The following is a 22,360-nucleotide window of genomic DNA, read 5'->3' as shown; positions in this document are numbered from 1 at the left end:
AAAAACATCAGAAAAAAGGAAAGAATACAAAACAGGAAAAAGTGATGCTGATTATAACATTACAAATTAACGATATATTATTGATTTAATATATTCAATATGAGATTCTAATCAAAGCAAAGTAGTTTATCAGCATTCCTTTATGGTTTGTAAATTACTTCTGATGAACTGACATCTGACATTGTAGCTCCTCATTTCAGCCCAGGCCACGTTCTGGTACCAGTCCTAATTGTGTTGTCTGTGGCCTATTACTACTAGCCTCAACATTAATTTATCTCTCTTATAATCGTCTGCAGTACTTTTCCGACATTTGACAATAACTCCCATTTAACTCCCAACATCAAAGTTTGCTGTCCCTCCCAGTTCATTACTTTGCTTTTGTAATCTTCTTTTCAACAATCAATCAATGTCCCAACTGTAAAACGTCACAACATTCAGTTTAGTTCTGTTAAGTCTTTCTGGCTATAATCAGACTACCTTACAATATTTAAGCATTTGTGCACCATTAAATTAAAAATATTGAACTCACTAAAGATTTTGGCTGATATTGACATTATATTAGTCCAAACTTCCAAACAAGTGGGAAAACTGTTGATCTGGCTTGTCAGACACTGCCATCTGGTGGAGGAAAACATGCTCTGTTACTAAAGAAAGCACTAACTTTGTGTGTCTTTGATTCTTTGCAGGTTCTGGTAAAAAGGAAAGAGGAGCACCTCCTCTTCCTCCTATACCCAGGTGAAGATAAGATGGAAGCTATCGCAACACTTGGAACTACCCCCTTTGTCTACCTGCCCTATTTGTCTTTTTTGTTGCGCTCATTGTGCTTTGACCTGCAGCATGTAGTTCAAGTAAGAACTGCAACATGTAAGATGGACCTGAAATACAGTTGTCCAAAAAAAGGACAAACTCACAATGTGGAGTTTACATCATGTGCCTCTGTAACAGCAGAATGACACATTAAATGACCAAAGCATGTTTATATTTTGGTACACTTTGTCTAGGTTTACAACCATGCCGTTTTATTTGGGTGTCCTGAGTCATAGCTGCCTCATGAGCAACAGTGGTTTCATGACCCTTTATGCACATCGACTTTATTCCAATAACTTATTTAGTCTTTGCTTCCAATGTTTGGATTGCATAAACTGCTTGCTAGTTATTCCATTCTTATCAACCAACCAGTTACACTTTTGAAAAGGAATAGAAAAGCATACTTGACAAATGTGGCATGTAGCACATGTGACTTTCTGGGACTATTTATGGATTAAAACGGATTAAAAATCTTATGACTATATTTTAGTTCCAGGATTGTTGTGTAGTGCAAGGCTTCTTATGCAATCAGTCATCTTATACAAGTGTTGAAAAGCTGCAAGCTGTTATTTTATGAACCAGTGTTTCCCTAGTGCCTTTTCTATTCATGATTATACTTAAGGTTACTTAAAGGAATTAGCTAGAGATGCCTTTTATGCCTTATGATGCTTATGCCTCATCTATTTGTTAAGTTGGAACAACTCTGGTGATGTCAGTGTTGAAACAGAAGCATTGACTACCAGATCATTTAGAACAGAGGTTCTCAAAGTGGGGTTCAGGAACCTTAGGGAGTCCACAACTTAAAGGTCCACAAAATAATTTTCTTTAAAGAATGTGGTATGACTGAAAATTGCATACGTACATACAGGGACCATTGGCGCAACTACAAAAAGCATCATTCCCACATTATCAATAAAACAGTTAGAACATCAGTACTATATCAGCGTGTCATACTTACATAGACCTAGACATGGAACCAAAGTGTAAAAGGCCTTAACTTCCAGGCTCCACTGCAGAAAACACATCAGGGGGAACATGAATGTCTAATTTGCCAAAACCACATGTGCCTTAACAATGTGCATCTGTGTGTTTCTGTTGGAGCCACTGAATGGTACGTTTTTTTGTTTGTTTGTCTTTTACAGTTATGTGTGACATGAGCTTGCTTCTAATGTTTATGATTGAGGTGTTAAAATAAATTTTGTATGGGAATATGGCAACATAATTGAACTGATTTTTGTTTTGCGTTTTTTTGTTGTTGTTTTTTTTGTTTGTTTTTTTGTCAAAGCTCCCTTGACTTAATATGAAGGTCATGTGTTTGTATCAGTATAATTTCAACAACCAATATTGAATGATGGTATTATTTTAAGTTATGTTTAAGAACTGTGCAGTATTATGTGTTTGCTTCACAAAGCATTGCTTTAAAACTGTCCGGTATACATGATCCATCATGTAGGGATCATGTATACATGATGGATCGTACATATACAGTACATGTATGGATCGTGTATGATCCATATATATGATACATGTATGGATTTTGAAACCTACATGTCAAAAAGGAACTCTTAAAGACAATCATACACAAACTTATTTACTTTAAAACAATGCTTTATGTTCTTTGCTTGGGGGTGAAAATGGAGCGCTTTTATTCTGTTATGCATTGTAAGTAATTTGATATGACTGTACAATGATCATGTGATAAAATGGGAACGATGCATTGTAGTGGCAGGATCCAGATGAAGTGACTTTTCTTTTGTATTGCCAAATAAAAATATGCATCTTTTACATATCTGTGCAATAAAATCAGCAAATACATTCTTCTGAGTGAGATCAAAGAAGGCATTGTCTGTTTTATTGTTGTTTTGTTTTGTTTGTGTCTTCTGTAACATAATTAGGCAGAATTATAGTATGTGCAACTTTCATTACCCAGCAGTATGACTGATTATTATTTCACATTGTGTTACTGCAAGTGCAGGCTCGATCTCAATCTTTTCTTGAGCTGCAGAACTTCGTCGTCTCAGACATTTTGCTCCTTTGGCATAATTTATCCCTGCTTGATGTGGTGTATCACTCAAATCACAATGTAATGTTAAGAAACCCACCCTGCTGAATTAGAGTTTAAAAAGCCCACATTACAAAACTAAAATATAAGAACTGTTTTGCAAGTATAAGATCATCCATTTTTTTCTTTCAGTTTTCAAATTTCATTATGTAATCATTTTTAGTTAGATGAAATTATGTCAGTAAACTGTGTCTGCCCCTTAACATGGCTGTCACTTCCTTTAGTGATATTGAATCCACACCCCTGATGTAAACTGGATGGATTTTCATCTCCCCATCGTCTTCCCCTTATTTTTACCCCTCCTTCCTCTGAACTGATTTATTGTTTCCCATCATTTCAGTTACATACAGTCTTCTTCACGTTACTTTAATAAGTATATCACTTCTGTGACTACATACCAGTTCAAGTCTTATTGATGGACTTGAAATCCAACAGTTTTCCTTGCGCAGGCTCAGTCATACCTCCTCACATTTGCTCAGTATCATCAAGTGAAGGATTTATTCAGTAATTGCTTAAACCGTAAAGGTATGTTTATAAAATCATCACCTCTGGAACTTACAATCATTATTTGAGGCACTATTTCTTTTTTTCCACAGAAAACGTGCATTTATAGCTGATAAACGACAAAAATACCTGCAATTTTTGCACACTTTCCCTAAATTCAATAAATCCAGCGCACATGACGTTGCGACACGCCAAACTTTTTGAAAACCCAATCACAGTTGTGTGCCAACATACCTCGGCTCTCATTGGCTGAATCATCTGTCAGTCATTTTTCAGGGCGTTGCCACATCTCAGCAGCTGTCAGATTGTATCCAAATGACAATAACACGGAATTGCACAGCGAGCTTTTCTGCACAACGATGTTCGTCTAAAATAGAGAGGTAGGAGGTGTCGCTGTGAAACAAAGTATTTTAAACAGCACACTCAGTCAGATGTAAAGTTACCGCGCCCTCGTATTCGTTTTTAGCATTTAATTATGCTAGCGCTAACCTGCGGTAGGCAGTAGAAACGGTGCTTGTTTGGAAAATAGCATATTTTGTATCAGCGTTGGTAGACTTTAAATATTTCCGGATATTGCATTTAAAAAAAAGGCACCGTGCTAACATCGCTTATAGTGACGCGGATGCGTAAATAGAGATGCTGGTAACCCTGAGACTCAACCAGTCGCTAACCTTTCATTTACATATTTGTCTAAAGCCCTTTTTAAATTCTATAGACGTGACGTTGCAATTTGCTCTTAGTCTTAGTTTACCCGCTGTTATATTTCTATGTTGCCTGTTTTTGAATCGCTCCAACCTCTGATAGTTTCCTCTCGGCGTCCTCCCTTAGTGTGCTGATATTCCTCACCTGACCTCTCTGATCACCCTGTCCCACATCACAATGGAGACAACCAACAGCTATGTGTTAATCCATGGGAAGAACATCTCCCATAGCACTCTGACAGGGCCTGCTGCAGGACCTCACATGTCCATAGACAAGCTCTTCCCAGCTCTCCTGGAGTGCTTTGGCATCATACTGTGTGGCTATATAGCAGGCAGGTAGGTGGGTGATTGAGAATTAGACCATGTTTTTGCCCAGTTTTCCCAAAATATTGGCTGGGAAATGTAGTAAGTGCCTAGTGTAAATGTGTATTTATCCCCCCCCCCACCCAGGGGTGACATCATCACAGAGAGCCAGGCTAAAGGTTTGGGGAACTTCGTATCCAAGTTTGCTCTTCCAGCGCTGCTTTTTAAAAACATGGTGCTGTTGGACTTCAGAAATGTCATATGGGCATTTCTGTGGAGTGTCTTGGTTGCTAAGGTTTGTGTCTAACCACTTGTAAGTTTGCATTATGCTGAAGATTTATAGAAAACAAAAACCTGATCATCATGCTTCTGTCCTGTGTAGGTGACAGTCTTTGTGCTGGTATGTGTGCTGACACTGATGGTGGCCAGTCCAGACAACAGATACAGCAAGGCTGGTCTGTATGCCATCTTTGCTACTCAGAGTAATGACTTCGCCCTTGGATATCCTATAGGTAAGTGCAACAAAACATTACTGTTTGCTCTTCATTCAGGGTTAGCAGTGGAGAAAGTCCTCTCATGTCAGGGAATAACACAGAGTATAAACAGGTTCGATATGAGCTACAAAGTGCTATCAAGGCTGCCAAGGAAGCATATTCCCAATAACTTAAGTGCTGCTGCTGAGATATGTGGCAGGGAATCAAAGTTTTAACTACCCATAAACAACGGAATACACACTGGTCAGGGATCCAGGACAACACCCTACTGGAAAACCATAATGACCTTTCAACGTTGATATCAAACTTCAGGTAGCACACATATAGGGTCTCAGGGCATCTCCATCCTAGACTTCCTTGCTCACAGATCACCGTTGGTGACGGTACAAAACAGCTCTGCCAAGCTTTCAGTCAACACAGGAGCCTCCCAAGGATGCCACTTCAGCACCTATGATTGTAAACCTTTGACTGTGCCTCTACTCAGAAAAGATCACCATAAAGTATGTAGATATGGTTATGGCACAGCCATCCTCAGCTGCATTATAGAAGAGGAGTCATGGTACAGGGGACTGGCAAACGATATAACTTGCTATAGACAGGAGAATAATTCCTCTTCTTAACATACGGAAAGCCAAAAAGCTGTCAAAATGGATCTTGATCTTTAAGAAGATAATTTTGTGAGAAAGACTGATAAATCCACCAGCAGCTGTACTGCTTTGTGCCAATGGCAATAAAGTCTATCTTAATCTTATCTAATTAAGACATAGAGAGTGTGTATATATTTCATTGCCTCTCTGTCTTCACTTTTCTAGTTGATGCTTTGTATCGAAGTACATATCCAGAATACCTCCAGTACATATACCTGGTTGCTCCTGTATCCCTCATGCTCCTCAATCCCATTGGCTTTGCTCTTTGTGAAGTGCAGAGGTGGAGACAGGCCAGCCATCCACAGCACAGTAGTCTTGGCATCCTGGGAGTTGTTGTCTTACAGGTACTAAGCATGCAGGTGTTTTGACAAGTGCATTAATACACCTGTATATCCTAAGGTTTACTTTATTTGCAAACTTTAAGGACCCAATTTGTACATTTGTAGCTGTTTCCCACTTTGACCTTTTGCACCAATTTTAGGTCTTCGAGTTTTAATTTTTATTATTTTTTTCACTCTAGGTGTTGAAGAACCCAATAGTGTTCATGGTGATAGTGGGAATCATCTCTCACTTTGCGCTGGGCCAGCAGATCCCTGCTGTGTTGTCAGAGTTTATAGATGGTCTCGCAAACTCTTTTGGAGGGGCAGCGTTGTTTTACCTTGGCCTCACTATGGTGAGTTGCACTCTTGTGTTTGTCTATCTTTTTTTCTTCTCCTAAGGATAACCTGTTTTACTTACCATGAAGGATATCATCAGCTGCCGTCTTATTTGGCAGGTTGGTCAGCTTAGAAAATTAACCAGAGACACTGGAGTTGCCTTGATATTGCTCATCACAGCCAAACTGTAAGTGAAGCCTGAATGGAATAGTGTGAGCGTAATTGGTTTAAGGTGGCCTGAGCTAGTGGGTTTTTGTATTTGACCATATTTTGCATGGTACATATTTTTGTGTTAGTTGCCATTATTTTGTATATAATATGTAATGCAAGATACACTCTGTCTTCAAAAATACGGAAATGCATCTTTCTAAAATGGCAACAAGCCTTTAAGCTTCACCAAGAACTCTTAAAGAAAATGAACAAAATATGAAGTACAGAAGTGTTTTTAATAGTCAGTTTGGTTTTTGGTTGATTACACAGCTCCATGAGTATATTTTTGTCTGTCTCTCTCAATGTCATCCTTTCAGCTTGATAATGCCGCTGGTCTGTAAAGACATGGTGGATATTCTGGACACTGGAGTGAACAGCACGAGTGCCAATCACACAAGTTTGTCCAACTTTGCTTTCTTATATGGAGTTTTCCCAACAGCCCCCAGTGTGGCCATCTATGCTGGACACTATAACATGGAGTTAGAAGTGGTATGTTCTCTTAATGTAACAATCATACTTTAAAAAGCTGTATGAAAGGAATATTACTTTTTGTTGTTGTTGTTGAAACACAAAGAGAAGAGGACTCCCTTGTGACTAAAATGTTCCATCTTTCATGCTACTGGTAATGATGGCATGGAAACCCACATGGTCGACACTTAGCCAGGTATTTTAAACTTGGTTTTTACATTCTCTCACCCCCAAATCCTGTTTGTTTGGGTTTTTTTAGGTAACGTCAGGGATGGTAATCAGTACATTCTTGTCGGCACCAATCATGTATGTGTCCGCCTGGCTATTAACAATCCCTTTAATGGACCCAACCCCCTTGGTTACAGAGCTTGAAAATGTAAGCTTCAACATCAGCATTGTCAGCCTTATAGCTCTGGTAAGTGCCTTTGAATTCACCCCAGTGCTCTGGTTGGATCAGTGGGACAGGGAAGAATTTTAAAATGATAAAGAAGAAGCACAGAAATGCTTTAACAACACCTAGAGCTTAAGCACAGGAAGTTGTGGATGATAGCTGGTGTCATGATTGATTTTCCAAATATAGACATATCAAATGATCGAGTATGATTATCTTCATTCAGGTGTGGACCATAGCGGTGATGCTGCTCAGCAGGAAATTTAACAAACTCCCTCACCTATTTGCGCTAAATCTATTCCTGGCCCAGGTCAGTCTTATTTCGAAAACATTTTTTAAAATGAGATTTCAGTGTTTAATTCAATTGATTCATTCATGAAATGTTAATTGAGAACCTTGTATAGGTACATGTTGTACCTTAAACTCTGTACTTTTCTCTATAGTTCCTAGTGTGTGTCAGTATGATCCTGTGGAATTTCTTGGTGAAACAAGAGGACAACCTGCTCGGCAAAATTCTCACCTTCACTTTGCTCTATGGGTCTCTTTACAGTACATACATTTGGACAGGTAAGTGAATACCTGTAAGTGGTTACACCTGTTTTATGAATGAAATACCCCAAAAGTCAAATGATTTGTGTTTAGCTGGTAGATGTTGGTGATTGTATTTGAATGTTTTGTTCTCTTTTTCAGGTTTAATCCCTCTCTGTCTGGCTCTGACTAACAGAGATGATCTGCTGAGACTCCGACCAGGAGTATTCATGATTTTGGGTTGGGGGTAGGCCACCACAGAGAAATGAATAAGGATATTTTAATTGACAATAGAATAAGAAAATGAAACATTTTAAAACTTTTACTGATTGAAATGTGACTTTCTTTTTCTTTGTGGAGACAAGAAAAGAAGATCATATCAGAGAATATGATCTAAAGTCTAAGTAATAACAAAATTATTCAACCTTTCTCCACGCACAGGGTTCCTTTCCTAATGGTTGGTGGTCTTCTCATATCAGGAGAGAGGAGTGATACGATAGACTCTGCCTTCTTCTATGGCAGAGCCCAGGTTGGAACAATACCTGCTGTAACTCTACATTACACTTTCTAAAGAGTCGTTCTGAACTCTTTGTTTATTTTTGTCCAGTCTTTTTCCTTTTTTTTTTCAGCTCAAGACTTTTTATTTTAAGTTCAGGTTTAATGCTGTATGTGGAGAAAACGCACTGAAATTCTTTTACCAAATTAAAGTAATATTTATAAAAAGCACACTTCAGGAATTCTAGAACAAGGTTTGTTTGGGAAGTTTAATTCATAATCTCATCAATTCTCCTCCAGATAATCAGCACTGCAGTAATTCTTGCGGTCAGCCTGGTTCTCGGTGCAATATCTTTGATGGGTCTCAGCCAGGGAGACTGGGAGCAGAGCGGCTACCAAGCCCTGAGCAGAGCTACTGTAACGGGTATCAATGATGAGGTGAGGGTCCTTGGTGGCCTGGAGGATTCACACCAACAGCAAGAGCAGACACAGATGTCAAATTCACCTGCCTGTGGTATCAACTCGGGTAACTCCATTCTTTCACTTTGTCTTTAGTTTATTCTAACTTAAACATAATCTGAGTCTGAATCTCTGTTATCTGTTGTCATTGAGTTTGTAACCAGATGATGTGCAGTAAATATGTTCATTCATTCTGTTCTGTTGCTGTGCAGACCTCCACGGTTTCTCTCCTCTCCAGCCCATACCTGATATGATAGCCAGTACACAGAGGGACCACACGAACAGCACAGGTAATAAACATACATTTCACCTCACCATTCACCGTTCAGAGTAAATTGTGACGTTTCATTAGTTTTATTATGAATTCTGTTATTTTAATTCTAACAATAAGTAAATGACACAAATTTAAATGTTTGTCTTCTGTGGTTGATTATTATGCATTTTTATAACTAAACCAAGTGTATAGCCAACAGTAGTCTGTATAATCCAATAAAGATGGTTTACAACCATAAAGTTGGCTTTGTCATCTTTACTTGGAATTCTCTTCCTCTCTAGGCCACATTGGGGCGCTGTGTGATGGGCATCAGCAAAGTACTTCCTCCTCTGAGCAGCCGCTGAATCTTCCACCACCCGGGCTTCAAACCACAGACGATAAACAGACTGTGAGACATGTTCTGCTCTGTCTGCTGCTCATAGTCAGCCTGCTAGCAGTAAGGATGAAACACTCTTTATGATTATGTGTGAGAAAATGTGTGAATGGACTGATGCTGTTGTCATCCACATTTAAATCACCATTTATATGGACATTACAAGTGTATGAAAATTGCCTTCAAACAGTGTTATCAGTTAGATGAATGAGACCTTTAAATATAATAAATCCTTTGTAGTGTTGTCTTTATCTACTTATCTTGTTTATGATATAAACATCTGGATTAATATAAAAGCTGTTAATAATTAGTAACCTTATGCTACGTTGGATTACCTGTTTGTAAAAATGGAAAGTTGTAATGCATGCCATAACAATGTCCTGGTGCCTGATTGGTGAATGTTTCTGCCTAAATGAAGAACCTGTCCAGCTGTCTGTGGTGGTTGTTCAACAAAGATCCAGGAAGGCTCTACCTTGAACTACAGTTCTTCTGTGCTGTGGCTAACTATGGACAGGTATCTCATACATCAGCTTATTGTATATATGAAGTGTTGCGAGTAAAAAAAATACTATGTTCAGTTGTATCTACTACATTTTGTTTTCTTTTTTCCCCCAGGGCTTTTTGTCCTTTGGGATTTTTGGTCTGGACAGACACCTAATCATCTTGCCTTTTAAGAAGAGGTGATCTGAGACTTCATTGTGGTTTCTAAATTAATTTGTGATCAAATAAATAAAACAATACTAGAACAAGTTTTTTTTGTCTGCATTTTCTTTAGATTGCTTAGCCTGTGGCAGGGCAGGGACATTGATGATTTGAGTCCCTCGGGTGTACCAGAGGAGGTCAGGCTCACCTGTACTCAGTTTGTCCGCTACCACAAAGACCAGTGTGTACAAGACATAGTACACACACGCAGGTATGAGTACTTGTTTACATGTATTTGTGTGGGGTTTTCTTTAAGGACATTTGTGTGTGTTACATAGTACAGTTTGTGTATATGATTTGTTTTTAAATCACCCCTCACATCATCTTATAGAATTTATTCCCTCTAAGCAAAATATTTTTGAAGTAAACACGGAAAAAAAATTATTAGAGATCTCCGTTTTTGAGTTTGAATTCTCTCTCTCTCTCTTTTTTTTAAAAATGGTGTTCTTGTTCAATTCTGAGCATGTCCAAATAATTACTTCTGATTTTCCAGTTTGTCTCTGAATCCTCTTTGCATGTTGCATCAGTTTCTGGGTTTCCCTCTACATAAGAATGTTATTTTTCTTAAAATCAAGTCTAACCATTTTAATTTTATACTCTGCCGTGCCTGTTTTAAAATACTGAAGATCAAATTTAGTCACCCTACTACAAAACTAAAACTTTTTTTTTTTTACAAGTCCTGGGTGCTATCGTTCTAACACAAAATAATTTATATTATCTCTATACCTTCTTTATGCCTTATAATCCTTCCTTTGCTTTCTCTTTTATTCCTTTCATGTACCCTTCCTTTCTTTTGCCTGCCCATTCCCTCTTCTTTTCTTCACCATCACCATCATCATCATAGTGGCTCAGGGGAGAGTGTGAACACTTCGACAGGTGAATCCTTCCTCTGATACTAACAGGTTTGGAGGAGGACTGGAGGATGAAAATGAAGTTCTGAGACATTCCTCAGCCCATGAACCCCTTTACCTAAACACAAATTCTAGTGATCAGGGTCAGCTAAACGATCACTCACAGATTCTTAACCGAAACCACAATCCAGATAAATCCAGCAGCCAGTGTTTGCTTCCGAGTCAACCCCACCTAGAGCCCGAGAATGAATTGCAAGTGCATATTTCCAACCCTGATGCACCAGGAACCTCCCTTGACCACGAACCCACCAATTCTCAGCATGGTAATGCTTCAAGCCCTCCCCAGTTTCATCAGTATCCCCAGTCCCATCTTGAAAATGTGTTCCGAGGCAGTGACTTAGTAGATTGGCTGGTGGAACGAGGCCTCAGCGCTGGACGAGCCGAGGCACAGCTGTATGGTGCCCGTCTTCAGCGGGGAGGAGTGTTGACAGGTCAGCACAGCTTCAAGGATGAACCCAACTTTCTTTATCACTTCACGCAGCCAAGACGGGAGGAAGAGTAGGAGGGATCAAGATGATGAAAGTGATGAACAAAGCTTTCGGCATACCAAGCGACGGCCACCATAGCTGAGTGCCAAAGCAGAAGTGCCTTATGGTGCAGCTGCTTCAAAGGCCACTTAAGGTTGAATCTGGATCATATGAGACACTCATTTGCCCACCAGAATTGGGTTATTTGTCCTTGTATATTCAGGGTGGTTCCCAGTTGAATATCAACTTATTAGCTAATCGGGAGAGAGGTTGCGCTTGCAGTTGCTTTAGAACAGGGGTGGGGAACTCCAGACCTCAAGGGCCGGTGTCCTGCAGGTTTCAGATGTGTCCTTGATCCAACACAGCTGACTCAAATGGCTAAATTACCTCTTCAACATGTCTTGAAGTTCTCCAGAGGCCTGATAAGGAACTAATAATTTGATTCAGGTATGTTGACCCAGGGTGAGATCTAAAAGCTGCAGGACATCGTCCCCTGAGGTCTGGATTCCCCACCCCTGTATTAGAAGGAACTTAAACAAGGAAATTGATGGTTGGGGTTAAAAAGTTAAAAAGGCGAAACGATCACTTCCGACTGTTACTTGCCTCCTTTTGGTTGTGGAAAGAGCCCTTTGGAATTTTATTATGGCTATTATATTCTTCTATTTTATTTTCATCGATTATTTTGCTCTCAGTTTTCTCACTGGAATCACTCTGAGATGTAAACAGTACAGAATCAGTCCCAATTGTAGCAGGTAAAAGTTTTATTTCCTTGATTGCTTTCTGGATATATTTTTCAAAGAAATTAACTTAAATGACCATGCTTAAATAAATAATATTTAAGATAAGCATGCACGTGGTGAGAAGACCAGAAAAGCCATCAGTAAACTACTCAGTGACAGCCTGTGACATTTCTATCAAAGAACAATGTCATATTTTCTTTCAGGGGATATCAAAGCGTCCAGAATCTGCCTGTTAGTTCAGTTATCATTTTGCACGCTGTGTCTTTTTTAAAAGCTCCAGTCTATGCTGACTGCTTGCATGACTCAGCAGTATGGACTTCTCCTCAGCAATGAGCTGTTTGCACTAACTGAATAAATACATTCTTCCCTTTTTTTTTTTTTTTTTTTTAAATTATGCAACTCACTGGATAGCTGTCTCTTGGTGATGCTGCAGAGGAAGTTTGTTTTCTTTGCAACTGTAATTGTGTTGCAGCTGTTTAGTTTTAAATATTTGTTCAGGACTGATTTTGAATTCACTCATCCATGGTGGAGCACCACCTCATACGGGCTTAATTTGAGAATTCAGCCAAAATTCCTCTCATGTTCTTTGCCTTTGAGCCCAACCTACACAACAGAAGACAAAAGCACGTACAGTAGTTATTGGAATGACAAATCTGTCCATTTGAATGAAAGACAGGTAAAGCCAGAGGGCTCACGTTGTCACAGATACAGTCCTGTTTTTGTTTCAAATGGCTTATCTTTCTTTACAAACCACTGCTAAACTGTTTACATCTGTAAGAAAGTTCTACTACTCTGTCCATTTAAAAAGATCCTGTTCAAAATGTGTCGAGTCTACGGTAGCAAAGTCTGCGGTCACTGTAGACGGTTACGTCTTTTCATTGGCCCGGAGTCTACGGTGAACGTAGACACTCTACGCTCTGGTCCAATAGGAGTGCTGAATCCCACTGTAGACTAGCCAACATCTAATGTATTACCCCCATTTCTAGTCTTTTCAGTGGCGACACTAGAAATTTGTGTTATAAATCCAGATGCCCCTGCATGTCGTCAGCAGGCCGGGTGTTGTGAGCACAAGAAAACGATTAGAATAAAATGTGGTGAAGTTTGTTTAGATGATAGGGTCCAGCTGTAAATCAGAGGAATAAGAAAGGATTTGTGAATGTGTGTGCGTGTTTTAGGCTGGTTTAGCTATAAGCCTGAGTGTGTGTGTGTAATTTGTAACTGTAATGTAAAAGTGGGGGTCTGCCTGTCATAAAAGGAAATAGGAAGCCACAGTTGGGAGATGCTAGGAATGTATGGAACAGAAACAGGAAAGAGAGAAGAAGTTTGTTACCCTTCTTCCCGAGGTGCAGAGAGGGTACGGCATACCTCCACACATCCTGTTTTATAGGGGCCTGAGCATTTGTGTCACACACACACACATCAGCTATGTGTATCCATATATGGTAAATTAGGAAAGTTGTATTGGATGCTGTAAATGACCATTAGGGGTGCGGCTACCAAGTATAAATGTAAGGATCTGCATGACTGCCCCTAATTAATGTCTAATTATTGGGGGGGTCATACCCCCCTATCCCCCCCTGGAAATTGCGGCCCTGATGGTCACCGTAGACCTTGCGCTACCCTAGACTTGACTTCTCTGTGAATAGTGAATACAATCCCAGTAGTGCTCCAGACCTAGTGTGTTTCCTTTGCGTTTGGAAATCGAAGATGTGCAATTGAAAGTGGTCAAACTGGGATGTTCAAGGAGTGTCATCCTCAGGTGACATTAAAGCAGGCTTGAGCCGAATTTAAAAAAAAAAAAAATTAAATGGTTGTTGGATGCAATTTTATTATTATTACTTTTTAAGTGGGCAGAGTTACAAAACTGTGTGGTTGCACTTTCGTAAATGCCTGTTACGTTGTTGCTGTTTTACACTATTGCTACTATGAAGTTTACAGTGTGTTGGCGAAGTTATAAAAGGTGGATGGAAATATATGCATGTTTAAAAAATGTCAGGGACACAGATCATGTTAATGTCAAACTAATGTTTGCTGTGATTTATTTTTTTTGTTGACCTACTAATGTATTTGGTCCCCATGCATATATTTCCATCTTTTGATCCTCTGCCAACAAACACCATACTGGTTCATGCAATCAACATCAGGTCCTTGTGTTTATGATGTTTGATAAAAATGTGATTCACCTTTTTTTAAAGAGTGCCTGCCTCAGTTAACATGAAGGTGTGTGTGTGTCTTTGTGTTTGCATGAACAAAAATGTCTGAGTGTGTATGCGCGTGTTGCAAAGCACTGAGATAAAGTAAGACATTTTAATGTCGGTCAGCAGGTTCAGTGTAACAGTGGATGTTTTTAGTGTGTTGCTTTAAGTTAGTCGGGGTCAGTGACTGTAACAGAAGGCATAAATAAAAAATGTTTGCATCTAAATTCGTTTTTACTTCATCACTAAACTCGATTATTGATTCTAATTGGAAATTCACAAGTAAAACAAAGTAAAAAACATTTTAGATTTTTATTACATTACATACAACCATAGAATATAAAATGATGGATAACTCCACCATGATGTCCCATTTTGAAGCGTGTAGATGAGCCTGTAATTTCATCACTAGGCCACTTCCCATAGGCTCCCACAGTACTGAAAATCTTTTTTGCCCCATGATGGGCATTAAATAGAAGGTTTAAGTCAAAAACATTGGCTTCACTTTTCAGATTTGTAAGCTAAATCCATCATTTCTGCTGTCTATGGCTAAAACATGATGGAGGGGGGAAGAAAAGATTTTTGATCAAACAAGAGGAAAATAAAAATCCTCTTCCACCCACACAAAAAGCCCTTTAAAAATAAAGGCAGCATACTTAGCAACTCCCCAGCCCCCCATAAATGTGTAATTTCACGCTGCTGATAAAAAAACAAACAAACTTGAATTTATTTATTTATATCATGTAGCTTTGACAAAATTACAGATAAAAATAAGTTAGGCACTTTGGGTGTTTTTCACATTCACAAATCAGGGAAAGCAGGAAAAGTTCACACACTGGGAGGCTACATTATAAAATGTGATACTCTAAATCCTAAACTGTAGTATATTGTTGAATATCAAAAAACAGTACATATACATATACTCAAACAATTATCCTGAAATGAGGTTGATCATGAAATGCCTCTAAAATACACACCAGACAATTCAGATTTCTGTAAGTAAGGTTTGTCATTTTCTCAGTTAAGGTTATTTGTTGCCCCTCTGTTGCACCTAACATTTGTTTTTGTGTGTTTTCTTTCATGATATAAATAAAAAGCTAGATTTTAAGACTCCTTTCTAAAGACTTTCTTCTCTCAAACATTGACTTAATAAATAAAGAACAATTCCAGTCAAATGTAAAGTGCAACACCACACGTGTTAATAGGAGCACATTATACGATTTTCTCATGTCTGTAGTTTAAATATTTAAAAATGACACAATAAAAGGCTGGAAAGCTGATTTTAACTCTTCACTGAATGAATTGAGTGATTTAAGTGTTTTTCTACAAGTGATTATAATGTCTCTCTTAAAAAACAACAACAAAAAAAACAAGCTAGTTCATTACTGTAAATGAGTCCAGAAAAGCTCCACATTTCTGCAACATTTAGAGCATGTTGCTCTAAATTATCTTTGTTGAAACCACCATGAAACCTCACACCTCTCATGTCAGTGAAAAACAGCTTCATTAAGACACATGTGTAAATGCTTCAGGAAATACAGGTACAAAACATTTTAAAGTCCAAATATATTTTCTCCATGAAGCTTCTTTAACAGCAATGACTACCAAATTAGTTACTAAATAAACATATGTAAGAGAAATGTTAGTCTAGCTGCTCTCTTCTTTATGAATAAAATAAAGAACATTGTTAAACTAATATCTGTAAAGAGATCCAGTCCAGTGTCCATGTAATATGTTAAAGTTATTAGAAAAATAGTTACGTAGGACTTTCAGTCTAAATCTACCTTACATATTTTGTGTGTATTTTCCACCATGACAGATCCAGATCAGAGAGACAAACCCTGAATAGCAGCCAATGGAAACTTAGGGGGAAAAAAAGTCATTTTAAGGCACTAAATTTGATTATATTTTTGAAAGAACACCAAAATGTTGTATATCAGACACCCTTCAGTTTGCCCAGAAATGAAACTCACAGTATGACAAACATACTCATAATCATCATAAAAGCCATATCCATAAGAACTACTGAGACTGCACGGTCCGTTTCAATTATGTTTTGTTTGTTTTAGGATTTAGATTGGGATCTGTAGATGGGGAAGTTCAAAAAGTTTCTCAGGGTCATTACGCAGGGTTAAAGAAAATGACATGAAACAAGGCACTGTCGAAAAAATAAAAACCTGCAACTATTTTTAAGGTAAAATATTTTGTAAATAGATTGTTTTACCTTCTCACATGCTCTAATGTGCAGCTTTTCTTCATAATATCTGATTAATAATCTGAACATTTCTAGATTTTGGACTGCTTAGCCTTATAAAAATGCCAGTCCTGTCCTGTTTAATTAAGACAATAGGTGCAGATCATTACAGCGTATGTATTTAAACAATACGTTTATTGTTTTAGGGCATTTAATTGCCTCTGTATTGCTGTAACAAAGGAGCCCAAGACATTTCCAGCCCCATCTCAGAAAACTTACCCCAAACCTTTAGGGAACCTTCAGTATTAAAACTTGGTGTAACATGATCAGAAGCCAAGTTCAGAACAGATCGTACTGTAGGTATGATAACTCTCTGGCGTGACCTTACAGAAATCTGGAGTCACCAAAAGGTCACATGCCAACCAGCGGTCAGTTTTTCCTCACCTCACTTCTTCTCACATTAAGTTACATTTAGGTCTTCTTTTACCTCACACTCCGTCATCGCCTCTTCCGTTCCTGCTTGATATCAGTCTCACTGATTCCGTTGCTATCCATGCCATCCACTGTGAGGCGACCTTTGCTGTAGTGTTTAATCAGTGCTCCGGGTAAGAGGGCCACGAGGGCGATGGCGAGGAGCTGAGCCAGCGTCCCCCAGGAGAATATGTCATCCAGTGAGGAGATCTCTGAGAGGATGGCTCCGGTGCGAACACATATGAAGTTGTAGGGGATCAAACCTGAAAGCGAGAGAGTGGTGGCTGACTGATCAGTACTTGTTTTGTAGGTTTTTTAGTCTGCATGTTTCATGTTTGAAACTATGGTCTCACCTATGAACACGGAGAAAAAGAAAATATGCATAGGGATGTTGAGAACAGGACAGGTGATGTTAAGGAACCAGTTAGGAGTCATAGGGAAGAAACGAAGGAAAAGGAGGAAAAAGAACAAACTGCTGCGGTTTTCCTCCACCTGACGGAGGGAGGAGAATGGGTGAGGAGAGAAGAAGATAAAAGGAAATGTGAGAAAATTAAAACCTAGACAGCAAATGATAAAAAAGACATAGAGAGGAAACTGTAATTGGTTTGTCCTTCACTGAATAAATGATTTGCTGCGTAGTATAAAGTGAGAGAATAGGAGAGAAGGGGATTTAAAACATGCCTACCTTCCTCTGCAGCAGGGCCACCTTCTCAGGGAAGAGGTACACCACATACTGCTTTCCAAATGCTGCAGATAGCAGGAAGCAGAACGTGGAGCCTGTGGTGGCGAGCATGCAGGCCAATACCAGACCCTCCCAGGGCCCGAATATTGCACCAGCTAACATGTTCTGAGGAAGAAAAGCAGTCTCTGTTTAAAAGAAATTTGCACGTAGGAATAAGATATTTATCGGAAATCAACAAGACACAGGATTGGTTTGGATCATTGGTTTGCATTACTGTGTGTCTCACCAGAAAGGAGGAGCCAGGTATGGCAAAAGACTGTTTGTACAGGTATGCGCTACAGAAGAGCAACAGAACATAGGCGTAGTGTTGTCTTTTGTAAAACTTGAGCATCTCTGCGAGCTCCCGTAGCTCGACCAGGTCAGATGGGAACTTTAGCCTAGATGGAACAAACACAAGAATGCTGTGTGCATGGAAATACAGTATAAAAGGCAAAAACAGAGTATGTACTATTCTAACAAGTTGTGAGCTTTTTTTTGGTTTGACTACCTTTATTTTTTCAAAATGATTAAAAAAATAAATTGGTATTGATTTTTACCATTGTCTGCTCACATGTGATGCTACTTCGCTACCTGAGTACCGTGAACAATAAATGATCTGATACGTTTTAAATCACCTTCATCATCTTATTTTCTGCTTTGTGGTAATTAAAAATAAATGGAAAAATACAGTGACAGACAGCACGTACATGGCAGTATATAAGTAATCTGGATTTTATATGAGAGCCTGAAATTAAACCCCATTTACTTCTACTGCATTGGTTCAGTAGTTGAACTACAGCACCCATAGGCAAAAATGTCAGCATGACTATGATGCAATTGTTTTTTTGAGTTGTATATATAGTATTTTTTAAATTTGATAAAAAAAAAAAACACACACACACACAAAGTGTAAGAGAAGTGTGTCTATCTGTGCGCATGTGTGCACCAAAGCGAATCAGAGGGTAACAGGATATATCTGATTGAAGGACAGAAATAGTGTTGCTGCCTGTAGACTTGCGCAGAGGGTAGGAAGACACTTCTCAAAGCTCACATGCACACACAATAAAATCCCCCCAGTTGAAACTCAAGATGCCGGCTTCCTCTGCCAGCTGCTCTGGCATTCAGTGTTCCTTGTTCCCACTGGTCAGTGGACGAATATTCTGTTCTGTCATTGGTCCACAAGTTGATGATGCATGAGGGTTCAGATACATGAAACTGCAGGAGTGTATGTACTGTATTCAAGCAGCTACAAGTGTCATTATGGGCACTTTTAAATTTTGCTAATACACAACCTTATGCAAAACACTCTGTATCTGCGCACACACACAACATTCATATATAGCTTTCCACTAGCTTGATATTAATATGAAGCCGGACTGTATTAGGCTGACTGTAATCTCCAGCATTAGAAGATGTGACTGGGGCTGATATATAACTATTAATTAATTTCTTGTTTCTTTCAGTGATAAATTTGGTTACAGGTTCTCACTTATTCTCATTATTCAGCCTGAACCTCTGATACAAGGAAGGATGGATCCACGCTTTCATGTTGATCACTCCAAATTCGGACCACAGCAGAAATTGAGATTTATCAGACCAGTTAACATTTTCTTCAGTGTTTTTCGAGTCACTTTTGGTGAGCTTATGTGAAGTCTATCCTCCGTTTCTTGTTCTTAGCTGAGAGCAGTGCCACCCGGTGTGGTCTTCTGCTGCTGTAGCCCATGTACTTTAAAGTTTGATGTTTTGTTCATTCAGAGATGCTATTCTGCATACCTTGGTTGTAATGAGTAGTTACTTGCTTACCTATCAGCTCAATGCAGTCTGTTCATTCTCGCCTGACCGCAACAGGACATTTTCATCTAGAGAGCTGTCACTGGATATTATCTCTTGTGAGGGTGGTCAGGTGGAAAAACCCCAGTGGATCGGCAGTTTTTGAAATACTTATATCAGCCCATCTGGCACCAGCAACCATACCAACCATGTCAAAGTCACTTAAACCACCTTTCTACCCCATTGTGATGCTCAGTTTGTTCAGATTAAAGTCATTTGTAATAAAAACAATAACTCAGAAATTCAGATTAAAGTTACAGACTCAGAAGAAAGCAACTAAGATTTTGTAAGGAATGGCATAACCTTCCTGTGCAAGCATCTGATCACATCTCCATCTTCCATGTATCGTACCTGCAGTGGATGACCCTGAAGTTAAAATGATACTTTACAACACAAAAAAGTAAGTGCGTCTGGACTTTCAAAATTCACTGCTGTATACTGGAGCTAAACAAAATGGGGAAAAAATTATGTACTGATGTTGATGGGGTGATAGTTTGTTTAGCTGCACATCCTCACTAATGTCTTTATGGAGCATTCTCTGTGTATGTAGAGTAGTGGAGTAGATATAACATTGCAGAGGCTGTGCGATATGACCAAAATCTCATATCCCGATATAAGAATTCTATCGTCCCGATAATGATATAAATCACAAAAATTTAACATTTTCTGTAAATTCTGTGAATCTCGTGCAGCTCGACTTGCGGGAAGTGTTTCCTGCTGCGCGTCATGTAGCTGGAGTCGAGTGTTTTAACAGAGGCATGAAACTATACATTTTTAGACATAAGTTGTAACGGCCACCGTTTTCTTTGTGAGTATTTATTACACGGCGTGCTGCGGGGAAAAGCCTGTTCTAACGTTTGAGTCTAAGGTTTATTTTTGAGCACCTGGCGGCTCTTTTTTACTTCTCATCAGACAACACTACTTCTCATCCGTAAATAAAAATAGAAATTTTTATTGAAAACGTCACCTCACCAGATCCACTCACGCTATGCTTTTACTTTATAAGTAACAAAATATGGGTAATATCATTTTACTGGGAGTGCACCCTTTCTCTCTCCAACACACACACATACACACTCAAGGATCCTACTCTTGGCTTCAGAGTGCATTGGTCTGCGTTATTCTATCATCTCTAGACAACCTCACACTTGACCGTCTGGCACATTACAACATATCAGTTTCATAACTCTCTCTCTCTCGCTCTCTCTCTCACACACACACACACACACACACACACACACACACACACACACTGAGACACACACACTGAGACACACATATAGAAAATAAATCACTTCAAAACACTAATACACACACACATACACACTTAGAAGTGAGTTAATCGGTCCAGTATAGCTTGGGTCCAGTATGTACTTGAGGAGACATGATGTAAATATCAAGCAGATAATATTTTAGTGCAACAATAACAATAATAATAATAAATTATTAATGTGATACTTATTGTAGATGTGATACTTTAAAAACAAATATCCTTTATTTAAGGCATATATAATTTTAGACCTTCATATCTTTAGATGAGTTCACATCATGTTCCAACTAATTCAACGATGGGAAGGTTATATGTCACTACTGCTTTGGTTTCCAAGATGGGGGGAGGCCAGGGAATCCCCAAGGAATTTTAAGACAGACTTTAGGGGTGTCATAAAACAAATGTATCCAGGAATTATTTTATTTCACTTTCCTCCTGACTAAAAATGTCTCAGATAAAAGCGTGTAAGTAAAAAAAAAAAAAGATTTCTCTGCACTAAAGCCACAACCCACAACCTTCTCTCAACCAAGATTTTCTGCTTATGAAGAGTATTAGCACCGTGCTTTGGTGAAAAATGCCTGCAGTCCAAATTCAGATTATAGGCAGATAGATTTTAAAGAATGGAGTACCATAAGTACCAGCTTTGTCAAAGACACCCAATAATACTGATAATAAGGAACAGGTTAATGTAATACTGCTATGATAATTGACTTACCTGCATATCCATCAGTAACACCAAGTGGCTCTAATAACTGAAAGTAATATTTTTGCCCAAACTTGAATTCTGCATGTAAAGTATGTAAAGTTTCCTTACCTGTACTCCTGGACCTCCTCGTGCTCCCCCTGGGAGCCAGGCTGGAGCTGCTTGGGTCCCGGGGGAAGATGCGTGGACAGCAGGTAGAGGTAGACACTTGCCGCCCCGACAACTGCAGCCAGTCCCGTTAAGGAGCGCATGTTGCTCCCTACAGAAACTCCGTGATCACCGGATAAAACTCCGCTGACAACTCGGGCTGAATTTAAGCAAAGGGGAAAACCGCCGATGAGATAAAGTCGACGTGCTGCGGTTCAGTTGGACGGCAGCGAAAAAAGTGGGTGTCGCTTACCGAGAACCAGGCTACGGTGACGGCTGACATTCTGGCCGGTGTTCGGCACACGGATCACATGGCAGCCGGGCAAACTTTCTTTAGACTGATGGAAAAGAAGCTTTGTGCCCACAGTTTCTCCCCCAACACGTCTTATTTAAAATAACACCAAAAATTCATCCCAACAGGTCGTAATAATCAGGATGAGTTAATGGTCGGTATATATCTACAGTTGCACTTATGCGACCAGCCACCAGGGGGCGCTAAAGTCCACGATGAGTTCAGAGTAAGATGATACGATCTGATATTGTGCAATGGTAGTATTTATAGAGCAGGATCCTAACTGTGTATCATTCAGATTTAAACGCTAGGTTATAACAGTAATAATAATAATAGTTGTTATTC

General features: G+C 39.1%; 3 protein-coding genes across 6 annotated transcripts in view; 2 read left to right on the top strand and 1 right to left on the bottom strand.

Moving 5' to 3' along the window:
* wipf1b (WAS/WASL interacting protein family, member 1b) overlaps positions 1–2,631 on the top strand; it is a 29,313-nt gene extending 26,682 nt beyond the window's left edge. For both annotated transcript variants that reach the window (XM_085427975.1, XM_085427974.1), the window contains one exon: positions 687–2,631. In XM_085427975.1, coding sequence (XP_085284101.1) covers positions 687–739 — 53 coding nt within the window. In that variant the 3' untranslated portion in view covers positions 740–2,631. The remainder of the gene's footprint in view (positions 1–686) is intronic.
* A 1,024-nt stretch (positions 2,632–3,655) lies between these two features.
* On the top strand, positions 3,656–13,733 carry gpr155b (G protein-coupled receptor 155b). Of its 3 annotated transcripts, none has more exons than XM_085427400.1 (20): positions 3,656–3,753; positions 4,202–4,410; positions 4,525–4,672; positions 4,760–4,889; positions 5,684–5,862; positions 6,039–6,191; positions 6,294–6,361; positions 6,702–6,873; positions 7,112–7,267; positions 7,470–7,553; positions 7,687–7,810; positions 7,934–8,018; positions 8,213–8,300; positions 8,567–8,792; positions 8,938–9,015; positions 9,281–9,435; positions 9,791–9,886; positions 9,988–10,052; positions 10,148–10,285; positions 10,977–13,733. In XM_085427400.1, exons 2-20 carry the CDS (start codon positions 4,253–4,255, stop codon positions 11,485–11,487), a joined length of 2,814 nt encoding a protein of 937 aa, XP_085283526.1. In that variant the 5' UTR covers positions 3,656–3,753; positions 4,202–4,252; the 3' UTR covers positions 11,488–13,733. The 3 variants fall into 3 exon arrangements, with proteins under 3 accessions (XP_085283526.1, XP_085283528.1, XP_085283527.1); XM_085427402.1 differs by having other exon boundaries at positions 10,919–11,119; XM_085427401.1 differs by lacking the exon at positions 3,656–3,753 and having other exon boundaries at positions 4,304–4,414.
* A 1,688-nt stretch (positions 13,734–15,421) lies between these two features.
* On the bottom strand, positions 15,422–22,179 carry LOC146655306 (transmembrane protein 41A-B-like). The gene is made up of 6 exons (XM_085427403.1): positions 21,977–22,179; positions 21,688–21,883; positions 18,021–18,171; positions 17,738–17,899; positions 17,406–17,544; positions 15,422–17,315 (listed from the first exon to the last, which is right to left on the bottom strand). Exons 2-6 carry the CDS (start codon positions 21,825–21,827, stop codon positions 17,080–17,082), a joined length of 828 nt encoding a protein of 275 aa, XP_085283529.1. The 5' UTR covers positions 21,828–21,883; positions 21,977–22,179; the 3' UTR covers positions 15,422–17,079.
* Between the last annotated feature and the right edge of the window lie 181 nt (positions 22,180–22,360).

This window comes from Rhamphochromis longiceps, linkage group LG13 (assembly GCF_057381845.1).
Source record: "Rhamphochromis longiceps isolate RC_006_pf linkage group LG13, R_longiceps_female_GT1.1, whole genome shotgun sequence".
Classification (NCBI taxonomy): Eukaryota; Metazoa; Chordata; class Actinopteri; order Cichliformes; family Cichlidae; genus Rhamphochromis; species Rhamphochromis longiceps.
This window is presented reverse-complemented; position numbering and strand designations above follow the sequence as displayed.